Consider the following 16,905-nt stretch of genomic DNA (forward strand, 5'->3'; position numbering starts at 1 on the left):
TATACCAGAATATATATCAATGATAATTCCTGGAGCAGTGCTATCTGATAGAACTTTCTATGACAATGGAACAGTTCTATTTCTACATTGTCCAAAAGAGTAACATGTGAAATGTGGCTAGTGTGACTGAGAAAGTAAATTCTAAATTTAATTTAATTTTAATTAACTTAAATTTGAATAGTTACATGTGCCTACTTGCTATTGTATTGAACAGTACAGCAGAAAGTAAGATTAATCCTAAGAGGGACTTTCATTTTTAGGGTTACTTATAAGATTGTATTACATATATAAATACCTACATTTATGTATATATATATGTGTATTTTTTATCTATAGAGGTCGCCTTGTATCATAATTATGTCTACTTGTCTTCTCCATACTCCAAATGACAGTTTATTGAAAGTACAAATGAAAACCATTAATAACTCAAGTCATAGTCTTTTTCTCTCAACTTACTTAAGATATATATATAATTTTTAAAGACAGGCTCTTGCTCTGTCACTCAGGCTGGAGTGCAGTGGTACAATCTCAGCTCACCGCAACCTCTGTCTCCTAGGCTCAAGCAATCCTCCCACTACAGCCTCCTGAGTAGCCTGGGATTCTGGATGCCCACCACCACGCCTGGCTAATTTTGGTATTTGTAGTAGAGACAGGATTTCACCATATCAGCCAGGCTGGTCTCAAACTCCTTGCCTCAAGTAATCTGCCCGCCTCAGCCTCCCAAAGTACTGGAATTATAGGTGTGAGTCACTGCACCTGGCCTCAACTTACTTAAAATATTTAAAACTATTAGTTTTCTTAAAATTTTCATAAAAATAAATATAAGACATTAAGATTACTTCTGTACCTGGACCATGCCCCTGATGTAAGTAGGCTACTTTGCTGCTGTGATATTATTATCATTGTGGACGAATAAAGCTATCACAGTGGGTCTGAAGTAAAAGACTGGAATTTATTCATTGATAAAGTCAGGTTAACAATTTTAGAGAAAAATTCATAATAATTTTCTCAAATATAAGTACTTTAAAATACATAAAATGAAGCTTCTCAGATATAACAACGGTTTCTTTATGATTTTTAAAAACGGTTAAACAATAAACAATAATGTACTATATAAAAGTAATTTGACCATAGATTCTTATGGAATGTCAAAATGAAAAAAAAAAAAACCCACAATAACATACTACAAAAATTTTTTTTAAACAAGCACTAAAGTAAAAGTGCCTATTATGTATTAATGAGGTATATACTGGTCATAATTTTCCGATCTGCAGAACTCCACAAAAGCATATTTTAGGTATTTTATTGATTTAGAAAGTACAGACTGACTTTTTTTTTTTTTGAGACGGAGTTTCGCTCTTGTTACCCAGGCTGGAGTGCAATGGCGCGATCTCGGCTCACCGCAACCTCCGCCTCCTGGGTTCAGGCAATTCTCCTGCCTCAGCCTCCCGAGTAGCTGGAATTACAGTCACGCGCCACCATGCCCAGCTAATTTTTTGTATTTTTAGTAGAGACGGGGTTTCACCATATTGACCAGGATGGTCTCGATCTCCTGACCTCGTGATCCACCCGCCTGGGCCTCCCAAAGTGCTGGGATTACAGGCGTGAGCCACCGCACCCAGCCCCGAAAGTACAGACTGACTTTTGTTAAAAACAAAAATCTCTCACACTGTTCTGGCTTTTAAACTTTTAATGAAGACTATGCTTATACGGCAATCAGAAAGAAAAGCTAATGTAAATTCAGTATTACAATAAAGGTTAGAGGGATTGTATCTGAAAAGTATACATTTTAGGCATCAATCTATATAGTACAGCTTGAGGAGTCTGGGAAAGATTTAAGAAATACTTAGGCAATGAGAAATTTTAACTTGTGAGGTTTTAAAAAATTATTAATCATTAGTTAAAAACCACACAGAAATAAAATATTATTTTTTAATTGCTTATTAAGGTTATTTATAATCAATGTTATATTTGGCACTGGAAACATGAAAAAAACACCCTGTAATAAAAATATATTTCTTACATTTATAGGATAATCACTAATTAGAACTTAATGCTTCCACTCACTTATACATCCTAATATATAGGTAGAGACTTGAGATATAAACTTTTTTTTTTTTTTTTTTTTGAGACTGAGTCTTGCTCTACCACGAGGCTGGAGCGCAGTGGCACAGTCTCGGCTCAGGGCAACCTCCGCCTACTGGGTTCAAGCGATTCTTCCGCCTCAGCCTCCCAAGTAGCTGGGACTAAAGCACGCACCACCACACCTGGCTAATTTTTGTATTTTTAGTAGAGGCAGGGTTTCACCATGTTGACCAGGATGGTCTCGATCTCTCTCTTTTTTTTTTTGAAACGGAGTTTCGCTCTTGTTACCCAGGCTGGAGTGCAATGGCGCGATCTCGGCTCACCACAACCTCCGCCTCCTGGGTTCAGGCAATTCTCCTGCCTCAGCCTCCTGAGTAGCTGGGATTACAGGCACGCGCCACCATGCCCAGTTAATTTTTTGTATTTTTAGTAGAGACAGGGTTTCACCATGTTGACCAGGATGGTCTTGATCTCTTGACCTCGTGATCCACCTGCCTCGGCTTCCCAAAGTGCTTGGATTACAGGCCTGAGCTACTGCACCTGGCCAGATGTGAACTTTTTAATGCAAATGTTGATTATTCTAACTTTTTACACTAGCTAAAAGTCAGAACATGCTAGATTGAAACTTAAAAAATAAAAATCAATGTTTTAGTACAGAAAAAGGAAATTATCAATGGGGTCTCGGTTTTCTAGTGCTCCATATAGTATTATTAATGATTACAGCATCTATCATGTAATTTTGTTCTTGAAACTTACATTCATACTTAATACTTCTAATAGTCTCAATGGTCTTAGTAACTATTAGCTAGATAACTGATTCAATAAATACTTATTAAGAACTTACTATTATGTGTTTATGATGTATTTTTAAATATTTTCCAGCTGTACCTTTTGCTATTTTATAGACAAATATAAAACATTATGTTAATTTAGGAGGCAGGCCGGGTGCGGTAGCTCAGGCCTGTAATCCGAGCACTTTGGGAGACCAGTAATCATGCTGGTAATCCCAGCACTTTGAGAGGCAGAGGCGGGTGGATCACCTGAGGTCAGGGGTTTGAGACCAGTCTAGCCAACATGGTGAAATGCTATCTTTACTAAAAATATGAAAATTAGCTGGGCGTGGTGGAACATGTCTGTAATTCCAGCTACTAGGGAGACTGAGGCAGGAGAATTGCTTGTACCCAGGAGGCAGAGGTTGCAGTGAGCCAAGATTGTGCCACCGCACTCCAGCCTCAGTGACAGAGAGAGAAACTCGTCTAAAAGGAAAAAAAATAAAACAGCAAAACCCTGTCTCTACAAAAAAAAAATTAAAAACCAAATTAGCTGGGTGTAGTGGCACATGCTTGTAGTCCTAGCTACCTACTCAAGAGGCAGAGGCAGTAGGATTGCTTGAGTCCAGGGGTTCAGGATTATAGTGAGCTATGATCACACCACTGTACCCCAGCCTGGGTGACAGAGTGAGATCCTGTCTCTAAATAAATGAATAAAAAAAAATTTAAGAAGTGAAAAAGCTTTCCTTTTGCCCTATTTTTTGAGCCTCAACTAAAAGGTAATTATATCCAGAAAGACAAAGTATTTGCTTTAGGTGGGTTATGGATAACATACTGAATTCAACAAAGGAGATCTAGAAACCTATAAATTTTAGAGTTGTGTTTAGGTGAATACAAAAATGAACATGCTCAGTTCTTTTTCTGTTTTCCTTTAGTACACTTTCTTACTATCTCATTTGTTAATGCTGCTGATTCCTTTATTAAAAAAATTTTTTTTAGAGATGGGTTCCCACTATGTTGCCCAGGCTGGTCTCAAACTCCTGGGCTCAAGTGATTCTCCTACCTTGGCCTCCCAAAGTGCTGGGATTACATGCGTGAGCCACCACGCTCAGCCAATGCTGCTAATTTCAAAATTACTTATGTAAATCCAAACACACAGAAATATTTCGTCAAGTTAATAATTTCTGTTTTCTCTGAACATAACATATACTCTCAGCTGACTGATTTAACAAGAGCTGTTCCTGCTTACAATTCACACTAAGTTTATTCCCTGGCAGCATTCAGTGTAAAAGCTGTGACCTACTGAGGCTAACAGAATTATAGTGCTTAGGTATAAAAATACTAGCTGCCAGGCTCTATTCTTTATGGATTCCCAGCATAACTATGACTTATGAAAAGTACTAATTAGCAGTACCAAGTTCTCAGTTCTTCATCATTCATTCATTCATTCATTCAATACTTACTAGCTGCCCACAATTTATCAGGAATTGGGCTAAGTGCTAGACATAAAATAGTGAGTTCATAGGTCCAGTACCCATCACTCCTCTAAGGAGGACAGACAATAACAAAAATAAAATGATAAAAGACAAAATATAAAATTGCAATTGTGATATGTGCCACAAAAACAGGTATGTGTTACTTTGAGAACGAACTGGTGGATATGACTTACGAAGGTCAGGAAAGCCTTCCCTGAAGAAATGAGGTTTAGGCTGAGAGCTAAAGGATGAACAGGAGTTACGAAGGTGAAAACAGAAGGGAGAAATATTTCAGAGAGAACAGTTTATGCAAGATTCCAGGAAGGATGATCAGAAGAAAGGAATCAGAGCTATAGCAATGGGAATGAGAGAGAAGATAGTTCAGGTTGAGATAGGGACCATGAAGGACCTTGTAGGCTGGCTACAGTAAGAATTTTGATCTTGGCCTAAGAACAAGGGAGAGCCCCTGAAAGCTTTATAGGAAAAGGGGATGTGATCAGATTTACATTTTTGTATTTTCAAGCTCATTGAGGTATGCACAACAGACTGAAGAGAGACCAAAGCAGGCAATCACAGTTGTCCAAATAAGAGATAACACAGTCTTCTTGGTTATAATGGTATGGTACAAGTAACAAGAGGAAAAAATCTATTAGCAGGGAGTAAGAAGCAACATACATAAATATTACTTTGGCCAACACAAAAATCAATTTTTAGGGTACTACCAATGTGACCACTATAGATAAAAGGTTAAAGATGGCCGGGTGCAGTGGCCATGCCTATAATCCTAGCGCTTTGGGAGGAGGCAGGCAGAGCACAAGATTAGGAGTTCGAGACCAGCCTGACCAACACAGTGAAACCCTGTCCCTACTAAAAATACAAAAATTACCTGGGCGTGGTGACGTGTGCCTGTAATCCTAGCTACTCAGCAGGCTGAGGCAGGAGAATCACTTGAATCTGGGAGGCGGAGGTTGCAGTGAGCCAAGATCGCGTCACTGCACTCCAGCCTGTGTGATAGAGCGAGAGTCCGTATGAAAAAAAAAAAGTTAAAGCTTTTTTTTAAGTTTTATAGTATCGTGTCAGTTAATTCCCTTTTAATCTGTTTTTCAGTGCTTTATGAGTATACATAGGCCTGTACTTTTGACATTTATATACAGGCACTACAGAGCCTGTATGTAAACGTAATTGATAAAATTACGTTTATCAATGCCACTCTGGTACCTGCATCATTTCTTTAGTCTATCATTAGCAACAAATAATATATATTTAGTGCCCACTGTGAATGGGATTCTGCCAGCCCTTAGTGATGTAAAGAAATATTAATAGTCCTCACCTTGAAAAAAAACACATACTCTAGCTAAATAGACAGGGCTTAGCCCAAAAAGCAAATAAATCACTAGATCTTCTGCATTCTACTTACTGTAGGTTGGGTCTCATTTTGCCACTTTTACAAATGGCTCTTAGTAAGTTTCAAAGCATGCTTGGTTTGTTGTAGTCGTTTTGAAACATTAGCACTTTAAGAAGGGTTTGGCTGCTTTTTAAATGAGAAGAGTCAAATAGAGACTTGCCAAGAGAGATTCTGAGAAGATGAATTAGATTTAAAGAAATAGAAGAAAAGGTAACAAAGATGACTGAAGAATTCATCTGTAAGCAAAACAAGTGGGTCACAAATGAATATATACATTATGTTTCCATTTTTAAAAAGCTCAAAATTGAGCAAAACCAACTTACATTGTTTAGGAGTACAGAGCAAGTGGGTTATAAATATAAAGAAAAGTAAGAAAATAATCACCACAAAAATCAGAATAGTGGATACTCCTGAGGGGACGGAGAAGGTTCTGACTGAGGAAAACATAAGATGGGGTTTTGGGATGCGGGCAGTGTTCTATTTCTTGACCTGGGTGGTGTTTACACAGAGATTTACCTTTTAATTCTTTCTTAAGTTATATATTAAAATATATATGCACATTGTGTATATTTCTTTATGTATACGTATGATAAAAATGCTTTGTAACAAGAGGTTCTGTGAATAAAGAAGACAAAACTTTGGCCCTTAAATGCTATTCTGACTAAACACTAGCATGGGAGTGTCAACTAGGAAATTAGTACCCTTTTCAGCATCTTTTATTGTATTTAATGACAAAATATACTTGAGTGGGAGCTAAGTTATTGATGGTGATGAGGTAAGCAGAAGTAATGGTAGGGCTGAACACAGACAGAATGGTTGAGAAACAGTTCAGAGAAAATCCAGGCTGAAGATTTGGCTAGAAGCAAAAGGACAAAGTAAAGATGCAATTCATCAAATCTCATTTGGAAGGACAACTAAAGAGAAGCCCTATCCAGATGGCAGCACATAAAGGACCACTTAAAAGGAAGGGTCAATACTGTTTTATTAAAAAGAAATTATTTGATTAGAAGTTTGGAGAAGTAGATAATAATTAGTACTTAATTTATTATTTGCTTTAATGGATTATTATGCTTAAGGAAGTATTTGTTACTGTAATAAAGCAAATTTCTGAAGTTATCAAGATTAAATTAAATAACTATATTTTGGCCGGGCACAGTGGCTTACGCCTGTAATCCCAGCATTTTGGGAGGCCGACTTGGGTGGATCACTTGAGGTCAGGAGTTCAAGACTAGCCTGGCCAACATGGTAAAAACCCCATCTCTACAAAAATACAAAAATTAGCCAGGCATGATGGCAGGTGCCTGAGGTGGAAGAATCACTTAAACACAGAAGGTGGAGGTTGTAGTGAGTCGAGATTGTGCCACACTGCACTCCAGCCTGGGTGACAGAACAAGACTCCGTCACAAAACAAACAGACAAACTGTATTTTATTTAATAAATTTCAGGAGAATAAGTTGTGTTAAAATTTTGGCTATTTCTTGTTTTTCTCATCAGAAGACAGTCATATTCTTGGAACTGCAACTGATTCTAGGGGGACAGCCTTGCACCCCTTAACCAAAATACTGACTTGACATGATTGCCACTATAAATCTGTCAGTCCCTTTCTCTGAACAGTTGTCTGTTCATCTGTTTATCTGTCTGTCTACCATCCATCCATCCATCCAGTATTTATCAAATTCCTACTAAAGTCAGACATCACACCAGTTCTTGGAAATATAATGATGAACAAGATAGACATAACCCCTGTCCTCATGACATTGTTATTTAGGGAAAGAGACATATATAAAGCAAAAAATTGTATATGTAGTTGTTTTATTACAACAATTTTATTACAACAATTATGTATATGTGATAAATGCAACAAAATACAAGCACAGGATGTTATGAAATCATAAAGTATTGATTTAGGGGTGGAGGGCTGAACAGTAAAGGGTATCTTGCAGAAGTAATACTAAGGTAAAACTTGTAGGATGAACAGACAAGGATGGGGATGTAATGTGCAGTTTTCTAGGTTGGGGGAATAGCATATATATAAGGTTCTCAGGCAGGACAGAGCTTAGCATACAGTGGAAATACACAAAGCTTAACTTCAGGCTCTTAACTTTCTTATACTACTTTAATAGGTGAGTAAGTTGAGACAAATACCACTGAATTGAATAAAGCCTAGGATTCTGGAACTGGCTTCTCAGCGATGACTATTTGCCTCCACTGCAGATATCATTTATTTATAGAAAAATCACTGAAATCAAACTTATTTTATGAGTAATAGCTATGTGTAGAGAAAATGTAGAGTTCAAACTTTATTTTATTTTAGGTTTTTGTGGAGATAGGGTCATGCTATGTTGCCCAAGTTGGTCTTGAACTCCTGACCTCAAGGGAGCCTCCCACGTTAGCCTTGCAAAATGCTAGGATTATAGGTATGAGTCACTGTGCCAGGCCTAGAGTTCAACCTTTCCTAATTTGATCTTTCTAAACAACTATCTTTAAGTACTTACAAAATAAACTGCTCCAAAACTTCCATGTCCAATTTCATGCAAACCAATAAAAAGTTCCTCAGGATCATCTTTGTAGAACAGATCGGCAAGCTCTGGGTCCTTAAGCACTCCTTTACGCATGATGCCAGTACAGCAGGCACTCTGCTTTTTGATATCCTAGTTAGCTTTATTTCTCATTGACAATTTATTTCTTTTTTGGTAAATGTTCAGTACCTGTAGAAAAATAGGGTTTGCCATTAAATTATTTCTAACACATTTTATTTGGTGGCAGTACAAATACATATAAATATTAAAAAGCCTCTTGGTCTCACAATTCAATAACAAAAGGACAAAAAACCCAAATAAAGAACAGATATAGGATCCGAATTGCCATTTCTCCAAAAAGATATACAAATGACCATTAGCATATGAAAAGATCCTGAATATCATTACTTATTAGAGAAATGAAAATTAAAACCACAGTGAGATACCATTGCATCCTCACTAGGATAGTGATAGTCAAAAAGTAAGATAAGTGTTTGTGAAAATGTGGAGAAATCAGAGCCCTCTAACACTGCTGTTGGCTGTGCCATTTTAGAAAACAGCCCTACTGTTCAACAAAAACTTAAATATCGAGTTACCATTTGACCCAGTTTTCACTCCTAAGTACACATATACACCCAAGAGAAATGAAAACATATGTTCACATAAAAACTTGTGCACAAATGTTCATAGCACCATTTTTCATAATAACCAGAGGGTGGAAAAAACCCAAATGTCCATCAACTGGTGAAAGAATAAACAAAATGTGGTATATCCATATAATGGAATATTATTCAGCAATAAAAAGGAATGAAGTATTGGTACAGGCTGCAACATAAATGAACCTTGTAAAAATTATGCCAAATGAAAGACACCAGTCACAAAAGACCACATATTGTATGGTTCCATATATATATGTGAAATTTCCAGAATAGGCAAATCTATAAAGACAGAGAGTAGATTATTGGTTACTTAGAGATGGGGGGTTTAGAGGTTGATAGCTAAAAGGTACAAGGTTTCTTTTTGGGGCAATGAAAATGTCCTAAAATTGACTGTGGTGATGACTGCATAACTGTGACTATACTAAAAATCATTCAATTGTACATTTCAAGTGAGTGAAGGGTATAGAATGTAAATTATAGTGTAAACATGTTACAAAAATTCATGTTGGTGTAATTAATGTTGAAATAATAACAGTTGGTATTTATTAATCGACACTATGCGTCAGGTAGCACTAAAACCCTACATATATTATTTCCTTTAACCCCTACAATAGCTTCATAATATAATGACTTTATCTATTATCTTAATTTTAGAGAACAAACTAAGACTTGATAGGCTAAACTATTTCCCCATGGTCAGAAAGCCAGTATTTGTCAGGACTGCAATTAAAACTCAGCTCTAACAGCAAAGCCCATGCTCTTGACATGTGGTATATTCATATAGAAATATAGGCAATTAAACAATTCTGTATTGACTACTAGAAGAAATTACTACCATTTGGAGGCTAGGCATAATGTCTATGTAAAGAATCAAATTATTCTGTTGCTACATAAAACACTCTGACATCAAAGTTTCTATTAATAAAAGGACAACAAGGCCGGGCACGGTGGCTGAAGCCTGTAATCCCAGCACTTTGGGAGGCCAAGGTGGGTGGATCACGAGGTCAAGAGATTGAGACCATCCTGGTCAACATGGTGAAACCCCGTCTCTACTAAAAATACAAAAAATTAACTGGGCATGGTGGCATGTGCCTGTAATCCCAGCTACTCAGGAGGCTGAGGCAGGAGAATTGCCTGAACCCAGGAGGCGGAGGTTGCGGTGAGCCGAGATCGCGCCATTGCACTCCAGCCTGGGTAACAAGAGCGAAACTCCTTCTCAAAAAATAAAATAAAATAAAATAAAAGGACAACATTTTGACATGCTCACATATCGATCTGCCATTAGTTACATATATTTATTTGGTGTAGATTCTTTTTTATTTTTTGAAAAATATAGAAATGTTAACATTCATCTATATTTTCATTTTAAATAACCTCTGCCCTCATAACCAGATAATCATTTATTTATGCCAACATTTAAATTTATGACAGGATAGTTTGTGTTTCTTCCTTGACCAACTAGATAACCAAGATAGAAATTTGGTTATCGGCCAATAAAACTATTTTTCAAAACATGGGCCAATGGGTCTCATGCTAGGAGAAGAGAAAAAGAAAGTAGACAATTAAAGAAGTGGCTGGGAACAATGGCTCATGCTTGTAATCCCAGCACTTTCGGTGGCTGAGGCAGGCAGATCACCTGATGTCAGGAGTTTGAGACCAGCCTGGCCATTATGGTGAAACCCCCATCTCCACTAAAAATACAAAAATTAGTCAGGCATAGTGGCAGGTGCCTGTAATTCCAGTTACTTGGAAGGCTCTGGCAGGAGAATTGCTTGAAGCTGGTTGCAGTGAGCCATGATTGCGCCATTGGACTCCAGCCTGAGTGACAGAGTAAGACTGTCTCAAAAAAACAAAAAACAAAAAAAAACCCTGATAGTGCTAAGAGGTAATTTTTTTCTTGAGACATAGTAGCCATAGGTGACAACATACATTACTTCATGGAGTTAGTTTAGTTAGTTCACTAGGATACACAGGTCACCAATCTAACGATCCATCTACTTACCCAGCTCATTCTTTCATTCAGCAAATATTTGTTGAATGCTCACTATTTGCCAGACCCTATACTGGGTTTTGGAGATAAAATGGGATGTGGTCCCTATCCTTAGAAGACTTAGAAGTCAAATGGACTTATAGACATTAAATTATAATGACACAAATGATAAAATGGTTATAACTGACTGGATTGGCCGGGTGCGGTGGCTCACTCCTGTAATTCTAGCACTTTGGGAGGCTGAGGTGGGTGGATCACCTGTGGTCAGGAGCTTAAGACCATCCTGGCCATCAGGGTGAAACCCCATCTTTTAAAAAAAAAAAAAAAAGAATCTGTTTGGATTATGAGAGGAAAACAAATATTTTTAAATATAAGGATATTATAGGTGACCCAGTCTATTTTTGACTTGGACATGAAAAAGCATGCCTTTCTAGGGAAAATAAAACCAGTTCATTCAATATTAATTGTATGGGAGAGTTGGAAGGAGAAAACATGAAGCTGTTGTTGAGTCAAGGAAAATTACAAAACGCCCTTTAGCCGGGCGCGGTGGCTCACGCCTGTAATCCCAGCACTTTGGGAGGCGGAGGCGGGCGGATCACGAGGTCAAGAGATCGACACCATCCTTGCCGTGATGAAACCCCATCTCTACTAAAAATACAAAAAATAGCTGGGTGTGGTGGCACGCGCCTGTAGTCCCGGCTACTCGGGAGGCTGAGGCGGAAGAATCGCTTGAACCCAGGAGGCAGAGGTTGCAGTGAGCGGAGGTTGCAGTGAGCGGAGGTTGCAGTGAGCGGAGGTTGCAGTGAGCCGAGATTGCGCCACTGCACTCCAGCATGGCGACAGAGCAAGGCTCCGTCTTAAAAAAAAAAAAAAAAAAAAAAAAAAGGCCCTTTAAACCATATTAAGAAGTTGAGACTTTATCTGAGGGGCACCACTGAAGGTTTACATAGAAAAAAGTATCCCTCCGCCAACAATGCACCTGTAATCCTACGCAGTCATCCTGCCAATCCATAGATGCCAATAATCAAGCATGATGTTACTACATCAATACTACTGGGAATGTAAATTAAATCCAGCTATTTGTCAATCAGGTAAATGAAAGCACAAAATAAGAGCTCAAAAAGTGTTTTGTTTTTATTGCTCATATCTGAGAACAACAAAAAAAGAAACAATGGATTAAATCAAAGACATAGGCCTTTTCGGACACAATGCATACAAGGCAAATGAGGAAACTGTATTTAAGAAAACCAAAAAGACCTATGAACTGAACTTATGATCATTAAAATCTTTTCAATCACCAAAATACATCATAAACTTTTGAATATTTTGGCTTTCATGTGAATAAAACTAAGTGCTATGGATTTGGGGGGAAAACGCAGATTATAGACTAAAATCATTTTATGAAGAAACAAACATTTAAATGTTAAAACGAGACCATAAAAACTTCTAGAACAAATTGCAAGTGAATATTTAATTACTTAGCCAGATATCAGAAGCAAAAGCCATAAACTAGTATCAATAAGCTTGACTATATATAATTAATAACTTCTTTACCTTAAACACATAATGAAGGGACTTCTGCTTCTAGCCAAGATGGAGTAACAGGGGCTGTATTTATTATTTACCACCAGGAACAATTAAAACACTGGACAGGCTGGGCGCGATGGCTCACACCTGTAATCCCAGTACTCTGGAAGGCCAAGGTGGATGGATCATGAGGTCAGGAGATCAAGACCATCCTGGCCAGCACAGTGAAATCCTGTCTCTATTAAAATAGAAAAAATTAGCCAGGTGCGGTGGGGCGTGCTTGTCTTCCCAGCTACTCAGGAGGGTGAGGCAGGGGAATCGCTGGAACTCAGGAGGTGGAGGTTGCAGCGAAGCAAGATTCCTCCACTATACTCCAGCCTGGCAACAGAGCAAGACTCTGTCTCAAAACAAACAAACAAACAAACAAACAAACAAACAAACAAACAAACAAAAAAACAACACTGAACAAGGCTCGGTACAGTGATTCATGCCTGTAATCTTAGCACTTTGGAAGGCCAACGGGGCAGGTGGCTTGAGCCCAGGAGTTTGAGACCAGCCTGGGCAACAGGTTGTATCTCTACAAAAGATATAACAACTTAGCTGGGCATGGTGGTATATGCCTGTAGACCCAGCTACTCGGGAAGCTGAGGTGGACGGATCACCTTAGCCTGGAGGTCACGGTTGCAGTGAGCCAAAAATCTACTGCACGCTGGATAAAACACTGGATAACGCTGTATAAAACATATAAATGATGGTAATTGAAGACAATGGATATCTGGCAAAGAAAGACAATGATCCTTAACAGAAGACAAGCAAATGATGTAAGCCATTAATTGTTTGAGCTTAATGCCCTGGGAGAATTTCTAGGCCATGGTGGAGACAGGGGAAATCCAGTTAGAGCCTGTGAACTCCCTAAGTTGAGGAGACAAAGATGACAGCCCTGGTCGACCAGGGTGGGTAGAGTTGGCAGGACAGAGTGCCAAATAGAAGAGAGCAGCAAAGAAACAGGATGTGGAGACTGGCAAAGGGTTCCCCTCAAGTCTTCAGCTGAGCACTGATTAGTGCATGCATATGAGAAAACTACCTTAGACCAGGGGAAAAAAACAATCTGAAAGGAATAGAGACTACAGATAGTACTTGTCCCCCCTAGCCAGGACAGGAAATCTCATAATTCACAGGGCATTCTGGAAGCTATTCAGCAGAGTCTTGTCTTCATAGCAGGGACCCTAGACTAAATGCTGGTCTGTGATGCCTAACAAATTTTATTTTATTTTTTTATCTGTGAGACAGGGTCTTGCTCTGTTGCCTAGGCTGGAGTGCCAGGGTACAACCATGGCTCATTTTAGCCTCAACCTCCTGGGCTCATGATCCTCCTGCCTCTGCCTCTCAAAGTACTGGGGTTACAGGTGTAACCAATTGTGCCTGTCTCTAACAAATTTTAAAAGCAAGATCTAAAGGATGAAATTATTTCCAAGTAACTTAACTGCATTCCAAAACAAAGTCCAAGAATGCTTAAAGGAATATAAAAATATCCAGTATCCAAAAATGTAAAGAGCAAGACTCCATCTCAAAACAAACAAACAAAAAACTAACATTACATAAAAAATTACCAGGCATGCAGAAAAGCAAGCAAATATGACTCATAATGAGGAGAAAAATAATTGAAACCAAACCACAATTGACATAGATGATCTATGTTACAATTAGTGATCAAGGACATTAAACATTTAGTATGGTTGTATTCCACATATGGAAAAGTTTAGAGAAAATATCGAACATGTAAAGCAGAGACAGACAAAATATAAACAAATTCAAACTAAACCTTTATTTTATGTATGTATGTATGTATGTATGTACTTATTCTGAGATAAAGTGAGATGGAATCTCGTTCTTTCGCCCAGGCTGGAGTGCAGTGGTGAAATCTCAGCTCACTGCAACCTCTGCCTCCCAGGTTCAAGCAATTCTCCTGCCTCAGCCTCCCGAGTAGCTGGAATTACAGGCATGTGCCACCACATGCAGCTAATTTTTGCATGTTTAGTAGAGACAGGGTTTCACCATGTTGGCCAGGCTGGTGACAAATTCCTGACCTAAAGTGATCCATCCACCTCGACCTCCCAAAGTGCTGGGATTTGAACTGTGAGCCACCATACCTAGCCCTCAAATTAAACCTTTAGAGGTGAAAGCTACAATGTCTGAAATTAAAAATACTCTGCATGTGATGCAAAGCAGAGGAGACTTTGCCAAAAAAGGGACTACTGAACTTGAAGATAGAGCAACAGAAACTATCCAAAATAAAATAGAAAAAAGACTAACAAAACAAAAACCAAACCCCCAACCCAGAGCATCCATGAGCTGAGGAACATCTTCGAGTGGCCTACTGTATGTCTAAGTGGAGTCCCTGAAGGAGAGGAAAGATATTAGAACAGAAAAAAATATTTGAGAAAGTAATAGTGGAAAAAATTACAAATTTGATGAAAAGTATAAACCCACAGATACAAGAAGGTCTATGAACCCCAAGCACAAGAGACATGAAGAAAATTATACCTCAAAACTTGTGATGACAGTAAAATAAATAAATAAATAGCTCAAAACTCGTGATAAAGAGAAAATCATACAAGTATCTAGAGAAAAAAGACATGTTAAATACAGAATTAGGAACGAGGCAAGTATGTTTACTCTCAACACCTTCATTCAACATTGTGCTGGGGCTAGGTGTGATGTCTCATGTCTGTAATTCTAATGCTTTGGGAGGCCAACGCAGGAGGATAACTTGAGACCAGGAGTTTGAGACCAGCCTGGCCAATACAGCACGATCCTCTCTCTTTACAAAACCAAACCAAACCAAACCAAACAAAAACATGTGCCAGATGCTGTGCAGGTGCAGTAAACAAGAAACAAAGAAACAAAAAAGCATCAAGACTGAAAAGGAAGAAGTAAGACTATTGTGAAACAACATAATCATCTGTTAAAAAAAGTGATTAGAATGTATTCGTTTATTAAAAAGCACAGAATATCAATACATAAAATTATATATATCTATATATATATATTTTTGAGACAGAGTCTCATTCTGTCCTCTGTCACCTGGGCTGGAGTGCAGTGGCATGACTTTGGCTCACTGCAACATCTGCCTCCTGGGTTCTAGCAATTCTTGTGCCTCAGCCACCTGAGTAGATGGGATTACAGGCATGCACCAGCATGTCTGGCTAATTTTTGCATTTTCAGTAGAGATGGGGTTTTGCCACCTTGGCCAGGCTGGTGTTAAACTCCTTGCTTCAAGTGACCCACCCACCTTGGCCTCCCAAAGTGCTGGGTTTACAGGTGTGAGCCACTGCACCTGGCCTAAAATGATTATGTTTCTATATGTGAATAAATGAAAATCAAATTTAAAAAATATCATAGTAGTGTAAAAAATGTGAAATAGGGCCAGGCGCAGTGGCTCACACCTATAATCCCCGCACTTTGGGAGACTAAGGTGGGTGGTTCACTTGAGGTCAGGAGTTCAAGACCAGCCTGGTCAACACGGTGAAAACCCGTCTCTACTAAAAATACAAAAATTAGCCAGGCGTGGTGTCACATGCCTGAAATCCCAGCTACTTGGGAGGCTGAGATAGGAGAATTGCTTGAAACCAGGAGGTGGAGATTGCAGTGAGCTGAGATTGTGCTGCGGCACTCCAGCCTGGGTGACAGAGGCACATCTCAAAAAAAAAGGAAAAAAGGTGAAATACTTAGGGATACATCTAACAAAGGATATATAAGACCTGTACACTGAAAATGACAAAATAAGAATGATATAAAGACATAATGAAGGGATATACTGTTTATAAATTGTAAGACTCAACATTTTTCTTTAGACATAGAAGTTGAGAAGCTTATTCTAAAATTCATGAGAATTCAAAGGAACCAGAATAAGCAAAGCAACTTTGAAAACAGGACAAAGTTGGAGAGCTAGCATAAAATAATCTCAAACTTTATTATTGGGCAGTTTCTTAAAAATCTAAACATATACCTATCATATGATGTAGCCATTATACTCTTAAGTATTTACCCAAGACAAATGAAAGCATATATCAGCACAAAGCCCTGTATACAAATGTTCCAGCAGCTTTAATAGCCAAAACTGGAAACAACCCAAATGTACATCAGCAAATGAATGCATAAGCAGTCTGTGATAAATACAATGAACTGTAACTTGGCAATAAAAGGAACTATAAATATACACTATAACAGGAATGAATCCGAAAATAATTTATGCTGTGTAAAAGAAGTCAGATAAAAAATAGTATATACTTTATGATTTCATTTATATAGAATTCTGGAAAATGCAAACTAATTTAAAGAGATAGAAATCACATCAGTGGTTACCTGGGGGATGGGGGTGGGAAAGGCAGGTAAAAAGGAGTAGTTGGAGGGGCTAAAAAAGGGCATGATGAATCTTTTTGGGAGTGATAGTGGATATGTTTCTTTCCACTATG

The 16,905-nt window shown here is 38.3% G+C and overlaps 1 protein-coding gene across 8 annotated transcripts in view; it reads right to left on the minus strand.

Moving 5' to 3' along the window:
• TAOK3 (TAO kinase 3) overlaps positions 1-16,905 on the minus strand; it is a 210,017-nt gene that overhangs the window by 99,121 nt on the left and 93,991 nt on the right. For all 8 annotated transcript variants that reach the window (XM_078337405.1, XM_078337406.1, XM_002753065.4 and 5 more), the window contains one exon: positions 8,231-8,443. Coding sequence is in view for 6 of the 8 variants with exons in the window: in XM_002753065.4 (XP_002753111.1) it covers positions 8,231-8,350 (120 nt within the window). In the remaining 2 variants the exon portion in view is untranslated. The remainder of the gene's footprint in view (positions 1-8,230; positions 8,444-16,905) is intronic.

The sequence above is a fragment of the Callithrix jacchus genome, chromosome 9 (genome assembly GCF_049354715.1).
Source record: "Callithrix jacchus isolate 240 chromosome 9, calJac240_pri, whole genome shotgun sequence".
Taxonomy (NCBI): Eukaryota; Metazoa; Chordata; class Mammalia; order Primates; family Cebidae; genus Callithrix; species Callithrix jacchus.